Genomic DNA, 19,155 nt, shown 5'->3' with positions numbered 1-19,155 from the left:
TGAGTAAGCAAGAGCAGGTTGCTGTTACAGTCCCAGTAAAAATTCCACACAGCCCGAGCTGTCCAGGTGATGTTTGGCTCTGTCTGTTTTATGCAAAGTCTACACTCATAAAGCAGGTTAATTTGCAAACAGAGAATGCATACTTTTGTTGTTTATTTCCATTCCTTAACTGCCCTTACTTCCTGAAGCAGTCAATGAGTGGGGTTCCAAGTCTCTCTGCACTTGCCAGCTGGAGGCAGCAGCATGGATTTGGGAAAAAAGGACAGAAATGGGGGAAATGCTGTCCCATGACTGTGGCTCTGATACGTCAATGGGCTGAATCAACAGCTCCTGTGCTGTGCAGACACACATCTGCTGTGCTGATGACAGAGAAAGCATCCCCACTTAAGCAGAGCCTTTCATCTCAGCATTTAAATAGTCTGCAAATGCCAAGATGTAGTTATTGCTGCACAGGTACCATCCCAGCTCATCCTGCTTCCTCTGCTCGAATCAGGCTGCCAGCCTTACCCTGTCCAACAGGGAAACCTCAAACAACGTCAGGGGCTGAATCACAGCAGCACAGCCACGGTTCCACTGACCAGCCCTCCCCTCATCCACACTCTGTCGTGTCCCTGGCACAACTGCAGGGATTCTTTACCTGGAAAAGCAATGCAAAGTATCTTAAATAGGGTAAACTCAAGGTGCAATTCAGTGTCCAGACAAAGGGACTGAGGCACAGTGACCTGCTGGTCACCACTGGCCTGCCCAGGGGCTCTTCATGTCAGGCAGAAGTGAGAGATCTGTTGTAAGCCAAAGATGGTGGGATAAAAATGTTAAAAAATGTCTATTTGCCAAACATTTTTGAATTAAAAAAGGCTTTTTTTCCAGCAGTTTAAAACTCATTTGTCTCGCAGAAATGGCTGAAAGCAAGAGCCAGATAAAATTACTGGAAGTTGCCAGGAAACGTACTGTCATGGCTTAGTGCGAGTGCAGCGCAGAGATGATTAAAAAAGGCACCAAATGGTGAATCCCACTGGAAAAAGAACCAGAAAACCAGAAATCTACAATGGCTTTTTGGGTTCTGTGATACTAAAAGCAGTGGCAGTGGTAGACAGTGTCCTTATCCGAAGCTCTGTCCAGCTCTGTGGCAATTCATCCTTTCCAAGAGGAGGAGAAGGGACATGGGCACAGCCAGGGCAGCAGCCTGGGCTGTCAGCATTGGGGACAGAATCCCGGAATGGTTTGGGTTGGAAGGGACCTTGGGGACCATCTTGTTCTATCCCTGCCATGACAGGGACACCTCCCACTGTCCCAGAGTGATCCCAGCCCTGTCCAGCCTGGCCTTGGGCACTGCCAGGTATCCAGGGGCAGCCCCAGCTGCTCTGGGCACCCTGTGCCAGGGCCTGCCCACCCTGCCAGTACAAATCTTTTCCCTAATCTCAAACCTAACCCTACTCTCCTTCCATTTGAACCCACAGCGAGCTGAGGCTCCTCAGCTCCTGCGTTTCACTCATTCAGCGCTACCGAGGCCACAGCGGCTGCTCGGGCAGCGCCAGCAGGGCTCACAGCCGGCCTGCACGGGTGGGCGGACAGCAGGACGGACGGACAGATGGCTGGTTGGACGGACGGATGGCTGATGGGTGGCTGATGAAGGGTGGCTAGAAGCCGCTGCCGCCGCTGCTCCTCCCCCGGCCCGTCCCGTCCCGTGCCCGCGCTCCGCGCCGCCTCTTGCGGCCGCCCCGCTCGGCTCGCAGCTGACGGGGGCAGCCCCTTGTTTACTGGCCGGGGCGCCGCCGCCAGCCCGGCCTGCGCTGGAAGGGGCCGCCGGGCCGGGGCCGACACCGCGGGCAGGGAGGGGCCCGGCGCTATAAAGGGGCTCCGCGGGGGCTCCACCGGCGATGCTCGGCCGGGCCCGGCCCCCGCGCCCGCCCCGCGGGCTCTGATTCGCGCCGGGCGGCGGCGGCCGCGGCAGCGGCGCGGGATGGGACCGAGAGCGGCGGCGGCGGCGGCGGCGCTGGCCGTGGCCGTGGTGCTGGGAGCCTGGTGCGGCCGCGGCCGCGGCGAGAGTGAGTCGGGGCCCGGCCGGGAGGGTTGGGGGGCGGCGGCGGCGGCGGCGGCGGGGAGGGCCCGGCCCCGCCGTGCCCTTTGTACCTGCGCGGGGCCCGCGGGCAGCGCGGCCGCGGCCCGGAGCGCTCCCGGGTCACCTTCACCCCCGGCCCGGGGAGGGCCCGGCGGCGGCCGAGATTGGAGCGGGCACGGCCGCGGGGAGGGAGGGCAGCGGCTGCCCCGGCGCGTCCCGGCCCGCGGGGCCCCGCGCAGGCGGGCGCTGGGCCGGGGTCAGCGCGGGCCGCGCCCGGGGCAGGCGCGGGGAAGGGCACGGGCCCCTCTCGGTGCCGCTCCCCGGCTCCTTCCGTGGGCACTTGCCCCGTCCCTTCCCCGATTTCCCCGATTCCTCCCCAGGTCCCCTGCCCAGTCCCCTCCCCGGGCCCTGACAGGGTCTGTTCCTCGGTTCCCTCCCCGGTCCCTTTCTCGGACCCCTCTCGGACCCCTTCCCTGGGTCCCCTCCCTCGATCCACTCCCCGGTCCCTTCCCCGGTTCTTTCCCGTGTCCCTTCCCCTCTCCCTCCCCGGTCCCTTCTCGGGTCCCTTCCCTGATCCCTTCCCCGGTGCCCTCCCCAGCCCTGTGCCCCCGCCGCTCCTCGGCTGCCTCAGAACCGGCTCCGGTTTCAGGAGGGTTTAGTGTGGCCAGACGCGGAGGTTTTGTCTTTAACCACTTTTAGGTAGTGTGCCAAATCCACAGGTATTAAGATGGGAGAGCTCCGGGGGGAGGCTCTGTGTGTACACAGGGGCTTGTAAAATACAAGACAGGGGAATAAAGATGTTGTGTTGGAGGTCACAAGCTTGTTAAACCCACGGCTGGCTCGAGGTTAAGCCTTACGAGCTGTTTTGATGGGCTACGTTAAATAAACTTGCTCAGGAAATCCTTTTAATGAGAGGTTCTTTAATTTAGGTGATTCTTACAATTTTTTTGACAAAAGGAAAATATTTATTTAAAGACAGCTAACTGGATCTGTGGGTCATGTCTCCCATAGAAAATCTACCTGTTGGCTTTCCCATCGGAAAAGGCAAGAGCAAGAGAATCAGTTCAAGTAGAGACAACCCAGTGATGGACATTATTGGGATATGTATAGGATCCAGGGAATAAAGCAGCATGTTCCTGTAAGACAGCCTCTTCTCCCAGCAATAGGACAAGTCATATATTTCAAAAATAACCCAGTTTCTTCCCTGACACGTTTGAAACCTCACAAGAGGCCGGTGACACTGTGTTACCTTGGGAGGGTCAGCCCCAGCTGCTGTGGGCAAACCTGCCCTCCTCCAGCAGAGATGGAAAAGGCAGTTGACATATAGCACTAATAATAAATAAATACGTGTGCAAATCAACTGGAGTCCAGCAGTTCCTAATTTGAAAACACTATTATTATTACTGCCACAGCACAGCCTGTGATTTGGTTATTTATTTAAATCATATTTGCTTTTTGGGGTTCAAGCGTGTTTGTGTTCTAAACTCCCTGATCTTTGCTGTGTTACAGCGTGGTAGGAAAATGTACTCTTGAGTTCATGGATGGAGGAGTAGGGGCACAAGACAGCAAAGCAAAGCGTGGGCTGGAACATTTCCGTGTCATTTTTACCATGCAAATACTTGATGAAGTACTCTACAGACAGGGTTCTGATGATTGAAGCTGATTTGAAAGGTTTTGTGCTGTTTGATTCCATTTTCTGGCTCAGTTTTCTGGGAATGGTGAGGTCTGGGAGCAGCACGGTGGGGACGGAGAACAGAAACAAAAAACCAGGGGGGGAAATGCGCGTACGAGAGCTGCATGAGCAAACAAGTTGTTCCCTGAGCAACGGGGCTGATGGAGGCAGCTTTCTTGGAGATCGGTGCCCTGCGTTCCCACTGAAAGCCTCTCCAGGGACAAAACTCCCCCCATCCATGATTTTTCCTTGTGCCCTGTGAATTCCTCTCCCCTCTGGTGCCTTGAGGCAGAGCTGGGGGCAAGCAGCAGGTGGATGGAGGTGGTTGAGCAGAAAAATGGGGTGGATGGTAAAGTTCACAGTGACAGCCAGATTATGAGTTTCTCCTCCTCAATCCATCCCCTTTTCCTAAATATTTTAGGAATACTTCAAGTGAAAACACAATATTCACACTAACCACTCTTCCTCTCCTACATGTGGTTAAGGGTAGTTGTTGAGTTCAGGAATTACTGACAGGAGAGGGAGAAAGGGTTAAGGAAAGAAAGCCTGACTTGTGCATAAAATGAAGATCCATATATCTCGTTTTGGGAAGAAAGAGAGTTTTGTGTATTTTTTTTTTAATGACTGTGTAAACATAATGCAACTTCTTGAAATAAATCTCGCACATGACTCATGCCTGTCAGTTCATTAGCTCTGGTATTTGGGGTGGGATTTACCTCACCTAGTTTTAGGCATCTGCTAATGGAGCAGCTTCCTTTGGGCTCCTTTTCTGGTTAATAGAAAACTGATCAATGCAATCGTGGATGTTTGGAATGCTCTTCCTCCCCTCCTGAACTCTTCCCCTAAATTTGGGAGCTGCCCATGTGCTCCAGTACCTGCTGCTGATCTGAGGTGGGAATGCAGTTGAGAGATCTCTGCCTAAATCATCCTGTGGGACAAATTTCCCTGTGAATTGCTGTAGTAGCACACTTCTAAGATAGGTTACTTCTTAGTTAGTATCATATCTGGCTGATACAGATATTTTTTGTGCTCGTAAACTCATTAAGAAACTGTTCCCTTGTCCCACCTCAAGCCTGTGTTAGAGACTCAATGTAGAATGAATTTTTTTATGAAAATAAAAGTAGAAATACAGGAGAGAAAAGTAGGAGAATAAAGTAAGAAAAGTGAGTGCAGAAGGGCAGGGCTGTACCAAACCCAGCGTGTCCTGTCCCTTTTTTGGGGACAGGCAGCACAGTGGCCGTCTCTGAACAGTGTAAATAAAACCCCAGAGCTTTCTGGAGGTCATTTTTGGGGTGAGTGCCTTGTGGAATATCAGTGGTGCTGATATGGGCAAGGTGTAGAGCCTGTTCCTGCTGCCTTTGGAGCAGGGAGGATCCTCAGGAGCGTCAGCCCCAGCACAGACCCCGGGTTACCCCAAGGGTGCTGTCCTGGTTATCTCTGCGTGGAAATGGGGCAGGACGAGTCCTGTTTGCAGTTTGGGTTCTGAACCAAATGAGGGGAGCACAAACACAGCCCAAACCAGGCTATAAAGGGCAAACTTTGAGGGGTTTACCCTTGGTTTGGGCGGTGAGAAGCTTCACTCATTTCTTTTTAGATTCACCTTTAGCCAACCTTTGTTCCTTAACACATCTTTTCAGAATATTTGGGGTTGTTAGCCTTTGGTCACCTTTTCTGTGAGGAATCCGTGTCAGGATGGGAGAGAGGGAGGTTTGGACCCTGTGGGGATGCTGAGGTGGTTGAGTTTTGTGGAGATTTGAAGATCTTGGAGCAGCTTTTGGGCTGTTTGGAGATGCTGAGGTGGTTGAGTTTTGTGGAGATTGGAAGATCTTTGAGCAGCTTTTGGTCTGTTTGGAGCAGGAGCAGCATGGCTCATGTCAGTGGTGATGTCCAGAATCTTGAAAGGTCCAGGAGCAGAGTGATTTAATTTGGTTTTGAGGCAAGCAGTGTGTCAGGCACCTGAGATATTCCCTGAGGTTTACAGGGGCTCATTTTGGAGTCCATATCCAGTTTGTTCAGCTCCAGGTATCTGAGGTGCAGAACTGAAGCTTAAAAAAAAAATCCATATTTCACAACGGTTTTTATGTGTATTAAACAATTGCTGCAGGCTAGGAGCTGTCACACAGTCCTTCCCTCTAACCTGGTACCAGGATGTTTTCCTGTCTCAGCAGTTAATCCCAAACACCCAAAAAAGTACAAGAAATCCCAAAAACCACCCAAAATCCCAAAAAAGTCCTTCTCCCAGTTCCCCAAAGCCACTTCTAAAAATCAGCTTTATGTAGAATTGCAATGCTTTTGACCCAAGCAAGTGTAAATTTTTTTTTTGGCAATAGTTTGTTTATTCAGTAGGCAGCAGACTACAAAAAAGAAAATCAGAATAAACCAATAGTTACCTCAAATGGTTTGTGATCCTTCTGTGCCAGATTCCCCTGATCCTGATTGTTAAAGGCCAGAGCTCTGAAGCAGTGAATCATTAAGGTTTGCCATCCACATGATTTACTATAAACAAGGTTTAAGTTCCAGCTATTCCCCTGCTTAGACTCTATCTTGAAAACTTAACCTCTGGCATCAGATCTGGTTTCTTCATTCAGGACTTGGAGGTTGTTACCAAACCAGTTTGTCCGAGAGGCTTTGGCATCTTGGGATTTATTTGTTTGTTTGTTTGTTTTTTGAAGAGCGTGGCTTCAGCTTGGTTTTCTGGGGGGGCTGGTGGAACATGTGTAGGATGATTTAGTAAATTTTTTTTTTTTTTGGTAGCAGGGATGGAGCTGTGCTTCCTCTGGCAGCTCAGAGCTGTGCTGCTGTTTCTGCTGAAATTTAGGAATTTATGTCTAGTGGGGGTTTTGCACAGGAGCGGCTTTGGGCCTACTACTGGAGAATCAATTTGTGATTTTTTTTTTATTTCCCTGAAAGCTGATTTATGTGTTTTTTTGAAACCAGGTTGTCTGTGTTATAATTGATGGCTCAACTTTGCTCTCCTTCTTCTGGGATCAAACCTGCCTTGCCTTCCTACTGAATGGTTGATTAATTCCCCTGTCCTTGCAGAAGAAATACTATCAAGAGAAGCTGTGGAAAAACACTTATTACTTTGCTTAAAACTGCTTCTTGTTGTCTTGGTAACAATAAATTTATGGGGTGACTTAAGCTGCTACTGCATGAACAGGAGATAGAAACTGCTGAAAATTCAGAGGCATGAAAAGATGGAGAAACCTCCAAGTAAAAAGCCCATTTTGTTTCAGATGTCCTTAATTCCTCATTATTCTCTTTGATCTTTGAGGTGTTAAAAAGAAGGAGCTTAGATACCATTTATCACTTAAAAGCTAAATTGAAGTAGAACCTGAAAAATAATTAAGTGTGATTTTTCTCTAAATGTGGGAAAAAGCAGCTGATGAACCATGGCTGTTGTACTTCCAGCTCTGCTAGATGTGTATTTTTATTTCTTCAAAAGCTTCACTCATTTCTTTTTAGATTCACCTTTAGCCAACCTTTGTTCCTTAACACATCTTTTCAGAATATTTGGAGTTGTTAGCCTTTGGTCACCTTTTCTGTGAGGAATCTGTGTCAGGATGGGAGAGAGGGAGGTTTGGACTTTGTGGGGGTGCTCAGATGGTTGAGTTTTGTGAAAATTGGAAGATCTTTGAGGAAGATCTTTGAGCAGCTTTTGGGCTGTTTGGAGCAGGAGCAGCATGGCTCCTGTCAGTGGTGATGTCCAGAAGCTTGAAAGGTCCAGGAGCAGAGTGATTTAATTTGGAGTTTTTGAGGAGAGGGATGAGAGCTGGGAACTCCAGGGCTGCAGTGACCAGCAGTGCCAGGACACAGGGAATGGCTCCACTGAAAAAAATGAAATTTAGATGGGATCTTGGGCAGGAATTGTTCCCTGGCAGTGCCCAAGGCCAGGCTGGGCAGGGCTGGGAGCACCTGGGACAGTGGGAGGTGTCCCTGCCATGGCAGGGCTGGCTCTGGGTGGGATTTGAGGTCCTTCCCAACCCAAACCATGCTGGGGTTCAGATCATCCTCTCAGAATCCTTGCTGCCTGTGGATCTGTTCCTCTGCCAGGCAGGACCCTGAATTTCCTCAGTGCTGGGCGCCCACCATGGGTGGCTCCTCCACACCAAGTTCCTTCACTCTGTTCCTGCACAAAAGGAGAATTTCCACAGCCTGAAAAAGCAGCCACAGCCCTTTTGTTCTTAAGTGGGGAGGGAAGACACTGAACCAGCTGTAAACAAAAGAGAGAATCCTTTGGTGGATGCAGTCTTCAAAAAGGAAAAATTCAGGGAGAATCCACCTGGATTTGAACATTGACTCTTTCCTCTTTGAACACAGGCTCTTTCCTCTTTGTGTCACTGTATGTGAAGCTCACCAGCTACAAAACCACCACGTCACAGCTCCAAGGGATCACCCAGCCCTGCAAAACTGACGTGGACGCAAACATTTCACAGCAAGGATTGTCTGACTCCTCCTGGTTTAGCACAGGGGTTAAAACCGAATTCTGTGGTGTGGTTGATGTTTTTATGAAGTTGGTTTCAAAAGCCAGGCTTTTCCTGGCCATCCCTCAGTGCAGATGCCCCCAGCCCTGCTCAGGGTGCCGCTGAGGGTGCAGGGTTTGTGTCCAGCCCCTGGGAGTCACCTCATTCTGCCCAAATTGATGAAAGGCACAGGCAATTGTGCTCTGGGCATTCATGCATCCCTTCAGCCGCAGCCTCGAGCTCTGACTCTCACAAGTAATTCCTGCTCTGTATTTTTTGACCTTTCCTTTCCCTGTCCATTCCAGCAGGCAGTGCATTTCTCCTGTGGTGGTGGGTGCCACCCCAACACAGCTGTGCACCCCAAAAATAATAATTATTAAAAAAAAAAGAACCAAGATGTTGCATTTTGAATTTATCTGGTAATTTTAGCTGCACTGGGGACTTCAGTTGAATTCAGTCTTTCAGTTTCTTACGTGTCCCTCTGTTACTTCTCCTTTCACTGACCTGACCTGCCATGCACTTGCCTCTTTGGAAATACCAATGTTATTTATTGCAAATAAATATCCAGAGCATTTGAGCTGAATCTGTTGCTCTCCCAGGTCTTTAATCCCAGGTTGGGATGTGCAGCAGTACATTTTGGGGCAGAGATTTGTTGCTGGCTGGTCATCAGGTTCCTTTTCCCACTTTTTCCAAGTACATCCTTAATCCTTGAGGCACCGTGTGCATTGGCTTTTTTCTTCCAGAAAGCAATTTATGAAATGGCTTGGATATAGTGCCAAAAAATCCCATTGGGCAATAGCGTTGCTGCAAATCCCATATTAGTATTGCCAAATTTTATTTTTTCTTGCAGTCAGTGGAGCAAATTTTTGAATAATTAATTAGATATTTGCATAGAATTTGGTTTTAACCCTTGTGTTAAACCAGGAGGAGTCAGACAATCCTTGCTGTGAAATGTTTGTGTCCACATCAGTTTTGAAGGGCTGGGGATCCCTTCGAGCTGTAATGTGGTTTTATAGATGGTGAGCTTCACATACAGTGACACAAAGGGGAAAGAGCCTGAGTTTTCTGTTCTTAAGTGGGGAGGGAAGACACTGAACCAGCTGCAGATAAAAGAGAAAATCCTTTGAGTGGATGCCATCTTCAAAAAGGAAAAATTGAGCAAGAATCCACCTGGATTTGAACATTATGGTCTGGTTGATGTTTCTATGAAGTTGGTTTCAAAGGGGTTGTCACAAAAGGGTTTTTGTTTTGTTTTGTTGTGCTGTAGGGGTGTGGGGCTGCAAATTTCCTTCTTGATTTCTTACCTGTGCTTAGAGTTGAAAAAATATTTCCCTATTCAAACTTTTTCCTTTTGCTGGTTCCTGGATTCCTATTATTGAGTTTACCTTCTAATTTATGCTCCGTGCATTTGTTCACTTTGCCAGTTCTTTGGTTCCTGCTTCTATGAAATAAACTGCCCAGGTAGCCAAGAGAGGGAGATTTGCACCCTTGAGAAAATAATCACCAAAAAAAACCCCAACACCTCATCTGAAAAGAATGCTCAGGGCAAAAATTACTAATGTAGTAAATTACTCCTGTCAGCAGAGTCTGGGCAGGAGCGTGGGCTGTGCTCCTGTGCATTTCCAGGTTTTTCTGCTCCCTTCCCAAGCTCTACCATCTCTGGCCATTATTCTTTCCCATCTTCCCCTCCCTGCAACCATTCTGAATGCCTCCCTCTAATCCCCTGGCATGAATTGCTCAATCTGAGGTGAGGTAGGTGTGGAGAAAACAGCCCAGCCATCTCTTCCCTTTGTGATGTCCCAGCACTGCAGTCGTGATAGAGGCAACAGGCAGGCACTCAAGATGGCAGAAAAAATGATGAAATCCTCTTGTTTTGTAACTTTATACCAGGGAATGTTCCCCACTGTGTATTTCTTAACACTTAAAGCTTGAGGGCCACAAGTCCCCAGCGGAGCTCGGTGCGGTCGGACAGAACCGAGAGTTTGGAAAACTCCAGCAATTTAATAAATGAATTCTCCTTTGCCTCCCAGTTTGCAGGAGCATGGACATCCGAAACAACCTGACCAGGCTGAACATGCTGGAGAACTGCACCGTGATCGAGGGCCACTTGCAGATCCTGCTGATGTTCAAAACCAAACCCGAAGATTTCCGCGAGCTCAGCTTCCCCAAGCTGACCATGATCACAGATTACCTGCTGCTGTTCCGTGTCTACGGCCTGGAGAGCCTGAAGGGCCTCTTCCCCAACCTCACTGTGATCAGAGGGACTCACCTGTTCTTCAACTACGCCCTGGTGATCTTTGAGATGGTTCACCTGAAGGAAATTGGCCTCTACAACCTGATGAACATCACCCGGGGCGCCGTGCGCATCGAGAAGAACAACGAGCTCTGCTACCTGTCCACCATCGACTGGTCCAGGATTTTGGATTCTGTAGAAGACAATTACATCGTGGCCAACAAGGATGACAAAGAGGAGTGTGGAGATGTGTGCCCAGGCACTGTGAAAGGGAAGAGCAACTGTCCCCCCACGGTGATAAACGGGATTTTCATCGAGCGCTGCTGGACGCACGATCGCTGCCAGAGAGGTCAGTGCACGCTGAGGGGTCTCAGGTGGGGCTTTGCTGTCAGATTTTGACCTGTCAGGACCTGTGAGGCCCTGATCCAGGCTGGCCCTGGATCCCTGGCAGTGCCCAAGGCCGGGTTGGACAGGGTTTGGAGCAGCAGGGATGATGGAAGGTGTCCCCCCATGGCAGGGTGGCACTGGATGGGCTTTGGTGTCTCTTCCAACCCAAACCACTTTGGGGTTCTTGGAGGCCTGACAGGTGCCTCCTGACCTGTAAGCACAGATTGGGCTGAAAATTGACCTTAAATTTTCAGCAGGGCTGAAAATTGACCTTAAAAGAGGAACAGAAAACCTTTGGGATGGGTTTGAGCAGTTCTTCCCTCTGTGTTTATAAGGCATCCAGAATTCTGGGTTTGGTTCTCCTGCAGAGTCAGGAGCTGCCCAGAACTCACCATTTTAATGGACTGGGAGTGTTTTGGATAACACTTGGTACTCTGAGTGTCTTTATTGAGGTTTGGGGAGGGAATGAAAGTCCAGACTGACTGAGAGGCTGCAGCAGGTGGAAGCACAACAGTGGGGAAAATTCTCATTGAAATAAACCCCATTCTGCAAAGGGGCAATTCCATCTTCACCAAAACCTTCCTGCCATAAAAAGGTGTAAGATGTGGGGATGAGTGAGCAACATTTGCTCAGAGAAGAAGCTGGAGTCAGACCTAAAGGAGAAAAGAGGACCTGGATGGGGTAGAGGGTGAAATAACAGAGCTTTGAGCCCAGGGCAGAAGCTGTGTTCAAAAAGCTCACTGCTGTTGCCACCCCAAATGTATTGGAGCTGCTTTTAATTTCATACAGATTTGTTTTTTTCCAAACTTGGAACTGACCTTAAGCTTAGCTTTAATTATATATTGGCTTTGATTTATGTTCAATCTGCCTTGACAGGGAGCAAAGTGAATTGAGGTGAGAGTGACACATTTAGGGTTGTCTGCCTTTCTGGAGGTCGTGCATCCAAACGAACCAGTGTGTCCTGAGACGAAATTAGGAAACTTGTGGGCTGCACAGAAATTCTTGCCAAGCTTTAAAGGGCAGCTCTGAGTGCTAAGTGCCAAATTTGAGGAGGAATTCCTCCCAGTGTGCACAAACTAATGCAATTAATGTGGTTTCCCCTCTGCTACTCCTCACCCCAAAATCGTCCAGCTTCCTTTTAAAGCAAGTGGTTATTTTTTGTGGCCAGAATAACAGGGTATGAGCAAGAAGATGCAAGTGTGTACGTGTGTTCCTTATTTTAAAATGAAAAATAAGATTGTAAGGCATTTTATTTATAAACCTTCAGGTATGCAGTTACATCAGCACTGAAACCTGGTTTCTTATGCATTTCATGTGCTGTGTTTGCTGCTGTTTCATAAGGGTAAAGGTCTAATTGGCACTTTTTTATTGCCTAGAACATAATGCCCCAAAATCCCTGTGAATTTTCTGGGGCTGTTTTGGAACAGACCGGAATGGATGGTTTTCTCTTCTTTAAAAAACTGCCTATTTCCATGAAACCTAGAGAAATGTAATATTTTAATGATAATATTTTATCATTGGGGGAGAAATCTGAAGGAACAGTAGGGAAGCCATGCTCCTGAATATTCCCAAAATCCCTGTGAATTTTCTGGGGCTGTTTTGGAATGGATGGTTTTCTCTCCTTTAAAAACTACCTATTTCCATAAAACCTGGAGAAATGTAATATTTTAATGATAATATTTTACCATTGGGGCAGAAATGTGAACTCCTGAGTCTCTGATGCAAGAGTTTGTTGGAGGGCACCTGTCCAGTACCTGCCTCAGCTCAGACTGTTTGACCCAGAAATTGAGATTTTCATCAGAAAATGGTTTCAAAAAGCAATATATACAGATGCTCTGGTTCTGTGTGTCCCTTGCAGAAGGAACAGTAGGGAAGCCACGCTCCTGAATATTCCCAAAATCCCTGTGAATTTTCTGGAGCTGTTTTGGAGCAGAGTGGAATGGATGGTTTTCTCTTCTTTAAAAACTACCTATTTCCATGAAACCTGGAGAAATGGAATATCTTAATGATAATATTTCATCATTGGGGGAGAAATCTGAAGGAACAGTAGGGAAGCCATGCTCCTGAATATTCCCAAAATCCCTGTGAATTTTCTGGGGCTGTGTTGGGGCAGACTGGAATGGATGGTTTTCTCTCCTTTTAAAAACTACCTGTTTCCATGAAACCTGGAGAAATGGAATATCTTAATGATAACATTTTACCATTGGGACAGAAATCTGAACTTGCCTCTGATGCAAGAGTTTATTGGAGGGCACCTGTCCAGCACCTGCCTCAGCGCAGTCTGACCCAGAAATTGAGATTTCAATCAGAAAATAGTTTCAAAAAGCAGTATATACAGATGCTCTGGTTCTGTGTGTCCCTTGCAGAAGGAACAGCAGGGAAACCATGCTCCTGAATATTTGGGCAGTGACTGGAATGCACTTCCCAAAGCACTTAGCAAGCCAGGCTTATCTTTGTTTGAACGCCGCGATTTGGACTTTAGTTTTTTTGGTGGCCGCTGTTTTGCACAGGCTGGGATCTGAGTGATCCCGTGCCTTGTGACACCTGCCCTGTGCTTCTGCTGCTGTTTTGACAGCCTGAGAGGGTTTTTAAACCTTTTTTTGTCTGTTTGTGAGTAGCCTTTGGACTCTGAGCGCACGCCAGTGGTGCAGATTAAGTGACATTTATTTAGCCAACCTGCAATCGCTGCCTCTCTGTTCTCCTGCCAGCCCTAATGTATCCTTAGCATGTGTAATTGTTTTGTCAAGATTATTAAAAGCTTGTGTGAATTGTATTTTGGCTTTCCTTAGCCTGAAGAGCCTCACAGCAGCTCCCAGTTGTTGCAATGTATTTGCAAGGGTGCAGAGGATGCACCAGCCAGGCTGCTCCTGAGTTTGTTGTTAAAGCCTCAAGAATTGGTCAAAGCTGTTAGAACAAAAATTGTGCTAAATTAAGAAAGAAGAGGCTGAGAAACTGAATACCAACACCACAAAAACGAGTTAGCAGAAAACTGTAAAACACCTAAACTATAACCAATCATATACTCCAAAAAATGCAAACAAAACCCAAAACTATTAGAACATAAATTGTGCTAAATTAAGAAAGAAGAGGCTGAGAAACCGAATACCAAGACCACAAAAACTAGTTAGCAGAAAACTGTAAAACACCTAAACTATAACCAATCATATACTTAAAAAATACAAACAAAACCAAGTGAAAAAGGAAAAACACCAATTGAAAAATATGTATTTAATAGTTTAAAAAATCTATAACAATATTATAGAAACAATAAACAGTAAACTGCTTCTACTTGACCATATTAATTGTTTAAAATTCCTAAATTTCCTACAATACCCAGTACCCAGGGTATTAATGTAATGAAATCTTTCCCTCTTTGTTTCTGCAGCTTATTTGGGGATCTTCAGCAGCTAATGCTGTGCTCAAGTCTCCTGGCTCTTTAGATTTAAGTGTATTCTCTTTAATTTTTTCTGTAAAAAAAAATTGTAACCAATCATATACTCCAAAAAATACAAACAAAACCAAGTGAACAAAACAAAAACACCCATCAAAAGGTGTATTTAGTGGGTTAAAAAAATCTATAAAAGTGTAATAGAAACAATAAACACCTTCTACTTGTTCATATTAGTTGTTCAAAAGTCCTAAATTTCCTACAGTACCCAGGGTATTAATATCATTAAATCTTTCCCTCTGTGTTTTTGCAGTTAATCCAGGAATCTTCAGCAGCTAATGCTGTACTCAAGTCTCCTGGCTCTCTGGATTTAAGTGTATTCTCTTTAATTTTTTCTCTTTATCTTCTAACCAGAATGAAATGCAGCAATTTCGGTATCATTTTCAGAGGGAACTTTGGTTTTGTGTGGAGTTTTTAACCCAGGTTATTTGTACCCCTGGTTTGTTTAATGAAACTTGGTGTACAATCTCCTGGTTCTGCTTTGGTTTTTTTTTTTTTTAATAATTTTCTTGCATCTCTGGATGGGAAGTTGTTGCACTGGGACTGGGAAAAACCCTTCAAGGATATGTAAATATTGATTGTTTTGATTTTACAGAGTGGGTGTCAATTGACAGAGACAAGTCCCAAGCTGACTGGCTTTTCCAGCTTGCTGAGCTTGGAGTCTCGCTGGAAAATATTAGGAAATGGGCAAGAAATTTGGGAGAGCACCTGTGGGAAGGCTGGAAAATGAATTCCCTGTCAGGAGGGGACAGCCAGGTGGGGATTGGTCTCTTTTTCAAGGAGTAAGGGACAGGATGAGAGGAAATGACCTCAGGTTGCTCCAAGTGAGGTTTAAATGGGAAATTGGGGAAAAATTCTTCGTGGGAAAGGTTGTGAAGCATTGGAGGTGTTGGAGTTCCATCCCTGGAGGTGTTCAAAGGCAGTGAGGGTGTGGCACCTGGGGACAGGGTTAGGGATGAGAATTTGGGATGTGACACTTGGGGACAGGGTAGGGATGAGCATTTGGGGACAGGGTTAGGGATGAGCATTTGGGGACAGGATTAGGGATGAGCATTTGGGATGTGGCACTTGGGGGACAGAGTTAGGGATGAACATTTGGGGTTGGGGACAGGGTTAGGGATGAACACTTGGATGTGACACTTGGGAATGGGGGTTAGGGATGAGAATTTGGGATTGGGGACAGGGGTAGGGATAAGCATTTGGTTGTGGCACCTGGGGACAGGGGTAGGGATGAACATTTGGGGACAGGGTTAGGAGTGAGCATTTGGGATTAGGGACAGGGTAAGGGATGAGCATTTGGGATGTGGCACTTGGGGACAGGGGTAGGGATGAACATTTGGGATTGGGGACAGGGTTAGGGATGAGCATTTGGGACTGGGGACAGGGTTAGGGGTGAACACTTGGATGTGGCACTTGGGAATGGGGGTTAGGGATGAGAATTTGGGATTGGGGACAGGGTTAGGGATGAACATTTGGGGACAGGGTTAGGGATGAGAATTTGGGATTGGGGACAGGGTTAGGGGTGAGCATTTGGGGACAGGGTAAGGGATGAACACTTGGATGTGGCACTTGGGGACAGGGTTAGGGATGAGAATTTGGGATTGGGGACAGGAGTAGGGATGAACATTTGGGAACAGGGTTAGGGATGAGCATTTGGGATGTGGCCCTTGGGGACAGGGTTAGGGGTGAGCACAGTGCTGCTGCTGCTGCTGCTGAGGATTGGATTTGATCTCATTTGATCTCAAAGATCTTTTCCAGCCCTGAGGGCTCTGGGGTTCTCTGAAGGGTCTGGTGTGTGTGTGGGAAGTGGCACATTTGTGGCAGGATTGGGGTCCTGGTGTCCCCCATCTCTCCACACCATTCCCTGCCCTTCCCCTGCCAGCTCTCTGTGGTTTGCTCCACATTATCCCTCCTTTATTTAATTATTCCTTTATTTAATCAGTGCAAATATCCCAGTTGACTCCAAAACTAACTTTTCAGTTCTAGCATGGAATTATCTCCAAGGCACACATCCAAGCCTCTGAATCATCCCTGTAGCTACAATTCCAGCCTGGAATTTTTATTTTTTTTTTTTATTTTCAGTTGGTGATAACAGTGTTCAGGACAACAAAGTAAAGGATCATCTTACAGACATTGGAGCAAAGGTTGGGGAGGAACTGAAATCATTTGTGGGCAGCTGCACCCTTGGAAAAGGCAGTGCAGTATTGAGAATTCTGTGTCTGAGAGCGGGGATGTGTAGGTGGATGCACCATGGATTGAGATCCCTCAGGATGTGCTTCTTCAGAGTTTTCTTTTTTTTTTTTTTCCTCCTCCTAAATCACTCATGTTGGTGTGAAAACCAAGTCAGTTCAGTTAAGGCCAACTCATGTTATATTTTGGGTAGGCAGGCAGGGAAATGTGTAGTCTGTTTGGAATTTGGGTCTAGCCTGATGCTGTTTATGGCAGCCAAGTGCTGTTCCTGTTCTGGGGGTTTTGTCCCTCTTCCCTGACATTTTTAACAGGTTTTTTTTTCACAAACACATTCATTTTATTGCCATCAAAATGTACTTCTTGGTCCTGCACTGCAGAGAGCGTCTTTGCTGAAGAATGCAGACAACAAAAATGCTGCAAATGCCACGTCCTAGACCTCGCTCTGGATCTGCCAAACATGATTTTCATATTTCGCATTTTTTCCACGTCTTTTTTTTTTTTCTATATGTCTGTCACTCCTCTTGTGGAAGGAACAATTCCCTCTGAAATAGGATTTCCTGCCAATTCTCCCTGCAGTCAGGCTGCTGTGTCCATACAGAACTTGGAGCAGGCTGATGGCTTTGACAGTCTAATTATAAAAGCTGGTTCAGCCTTTTATTGCCTTTTATTGGTCATGTGGAAGTGGAGGAAAGCAATAGGAAGGAAAAGTGGAATGGCCAAATAAAAATTACAACAAAATGATCTGCAATATCAGACAGAGAAGGGCCACATTCCTGGGATGTAAGGATGGATATCTGAAATAGTTTTTACGGGGCCAAGAAGTGATAGGAAAAGGGGGAATGGTTTTTAAAATAGAACAGGAAATATTTAGGCCAGATGTTAGGGAGAAATTCTCTACTCAGAGGGTGCCCAGAGCAGCTGTGGCTGCCCCTGCATCCCTGGCAGTGCCCAGGCCAGGCTGGAGCAGCCTGGGATGCTGGAAAATGTCCCTGCCATGGCTTGATGGGCTTTCAGGTCTTTTCCAACCCATTCTGAGATTAATTTTATTATTCTGTGAACTATAGGTTCATTCATTAAAAGGTAAGAGAGAATTCAAATTCTCTTGTTCATCCTGAATGAAACCTTTGGAGGACTCTGTTACCTGCTTCATCTTGGGGCTTCTTGCCACCAGGAAATTTGAGTTATTATCAGTGTCTGCCATTTCAGGTCTATCAGTAGATTTTCCATCTACTATCTCATTTTTTTATGATAAAAACAAAAGTTGTTTCTCCATTAGTGCAGTTTAGAATTTGTGGCAAAATATTGACTTTGTGGAAAGTAGATGAAACAGTTTGTGTCCATTGAAGAGGATGTAAAGCAGCAGATGAAAAGATGACAGTGTGGAATAATTGACATGCAAAGAGCTGCTAAAGAAAGGTTCTGTGTGCAAATAAGAATGTTCTTCCTGGTTTTGAGTGATTTTTGGGGTTGTTCTGTGCAGAGCCAGGAGCTGGACTTGATCCTTGTGTTTCCCTTCCAAATCAGAATATTTTACGATTTTTTGAATTTTTTTTTTTTTCCTATCATGTTGGGAAACAAGTCTAGAGACAAAGGAATACAACAGGATCTCTCTTTAATTTCCCTGTGATTTATCTGGGGAGAATTGTGGGACAGATAAGGGACAGGTAAGGAACGGAGGAGCTGCTTTGTTCCCAAGCACAAGCAGCACAACAAAGCCCTGAGGAAAACACTGAAAGCCTGAAATGTCTTTCAGCTGCTGTGAACCAGCACCGAGCACTCTCAGCCAGACCAGTGCCAGCAGAAATTCTGCAACTCTGAACTTCTTCAAGGCAGGTTTGAATAGCAAAGTTCAGAGGTGTGTGTGGGAAACGCTTTGTGATGTTTACTTAGGTAGAAATATTACTTAGCAACAGCTTCCTGTAATTTTTATGTGCTGGGAATTTCTGTAACCACCAGCTTGGTTTTTATTACCTTTGTATGGGAAAGGGGTCTCGAAGCACTGAGCACACTCAGCCAACCTCAAGGGCAAAGATATTTTTAAAGCTTCAAACACAAAGGAAATTTTTCCAGTTGCTACTACACGAAGTGGAAGTGCTCCTTTTATTTGGAGATCTGATAAGGGTTGCCTTTTTTTTTTTTTTTTTCTTTTCCCTTGCTCTGACAAATGCCAGATGGGAACTGACACCGGATAATCTCACTGGGGTGTCTGTGCTGACCCTGCCAAGCTCCACTTTTATTGAGGGCCCACGGCTGGGGCAGTGGTGATGCTTTGCCAGCACTGAGACATCCTCAATTAATTCACTCGAGCTTATTAAGAGTAGTTAAGAGATTTATGGTGCTTGGGGGTTGTGATACAGCCCAGAGTTGGGGGAGAAGGGGTGGAAACAATCCCTCCTATAAATGAGTGTTTAAGGATGTGCTGCTTTGGAAACAGCAAACAAAACTGGGGGAAAACTGGAGCAGCTTTTCTGCACTGAGCTGGGTGATGCAAGGCTGTGGGATTTTAAAATAAAATCCTTTAATATAAAGGATTTTAATATAAAGGGTGAGAAATCCCCACAGGTGCAGCTGAGCTGATGTTTCATCAGGTTCCTCGCTGCTGCACCTTTATTAAAATTGGGGTGGGAAGTGAAGATTTCCTGCTCCTGCCCCAGTTCCAAACCAGCACTTCAGAAGGAACTGTGTGACCCATGTCATCTTTAG

The 19,155-nt window shown here is 46.6% G+C and overlaps 1 protein-coding gene across 1 annotated transcript in view; it reads left to right on the top strand.

Annotated features, from left to right (window-relative positions):
* The first annotated feature begins 1,498 nt into the window (after positions 1–1,498).
* INSR (insulin receptor) overlaps positions 1,499–19,155 on the top strand; it is a 63,194-nt gene continuing 45,537 nt past the window's right edge. The window contains exons 1-2 of the mRNA XM_074528680.1: positions 1,499–2,045; positions 10,225–10,776. Coding sequence (XP_074384781.1) covers positions 1,961–2,045; positions 10,225–10,776 — 637 coding nt within the window. The 5' untranslated portion in view covers positions 1,499–1,960. The remainder of the gene's footprint in view (positions 2,046–10,224; positions 10,777–19,155) is intronic.

This window comes from Zonotrichia albicollis, chromosome 29, assembly GCF_047830755.1.
Source record: "Zonotrichia albicollis isolate bZonAlb1 chromosome 29, bZonAlb1.hap1, whole genome shotgun sequence".
Classification (NCBI taxonomy): Eukaryota; Metazoa; Chordata; class Aves; order Passeriformes; family Passerellidae; genus Zonotrichia; species Zonotrichia albicollis.
The sequence above is the reverse complement of the archived record's forward strand: the minus strand, read 5'-3'. Positions and strand labels throughout refer to the sequence as shown.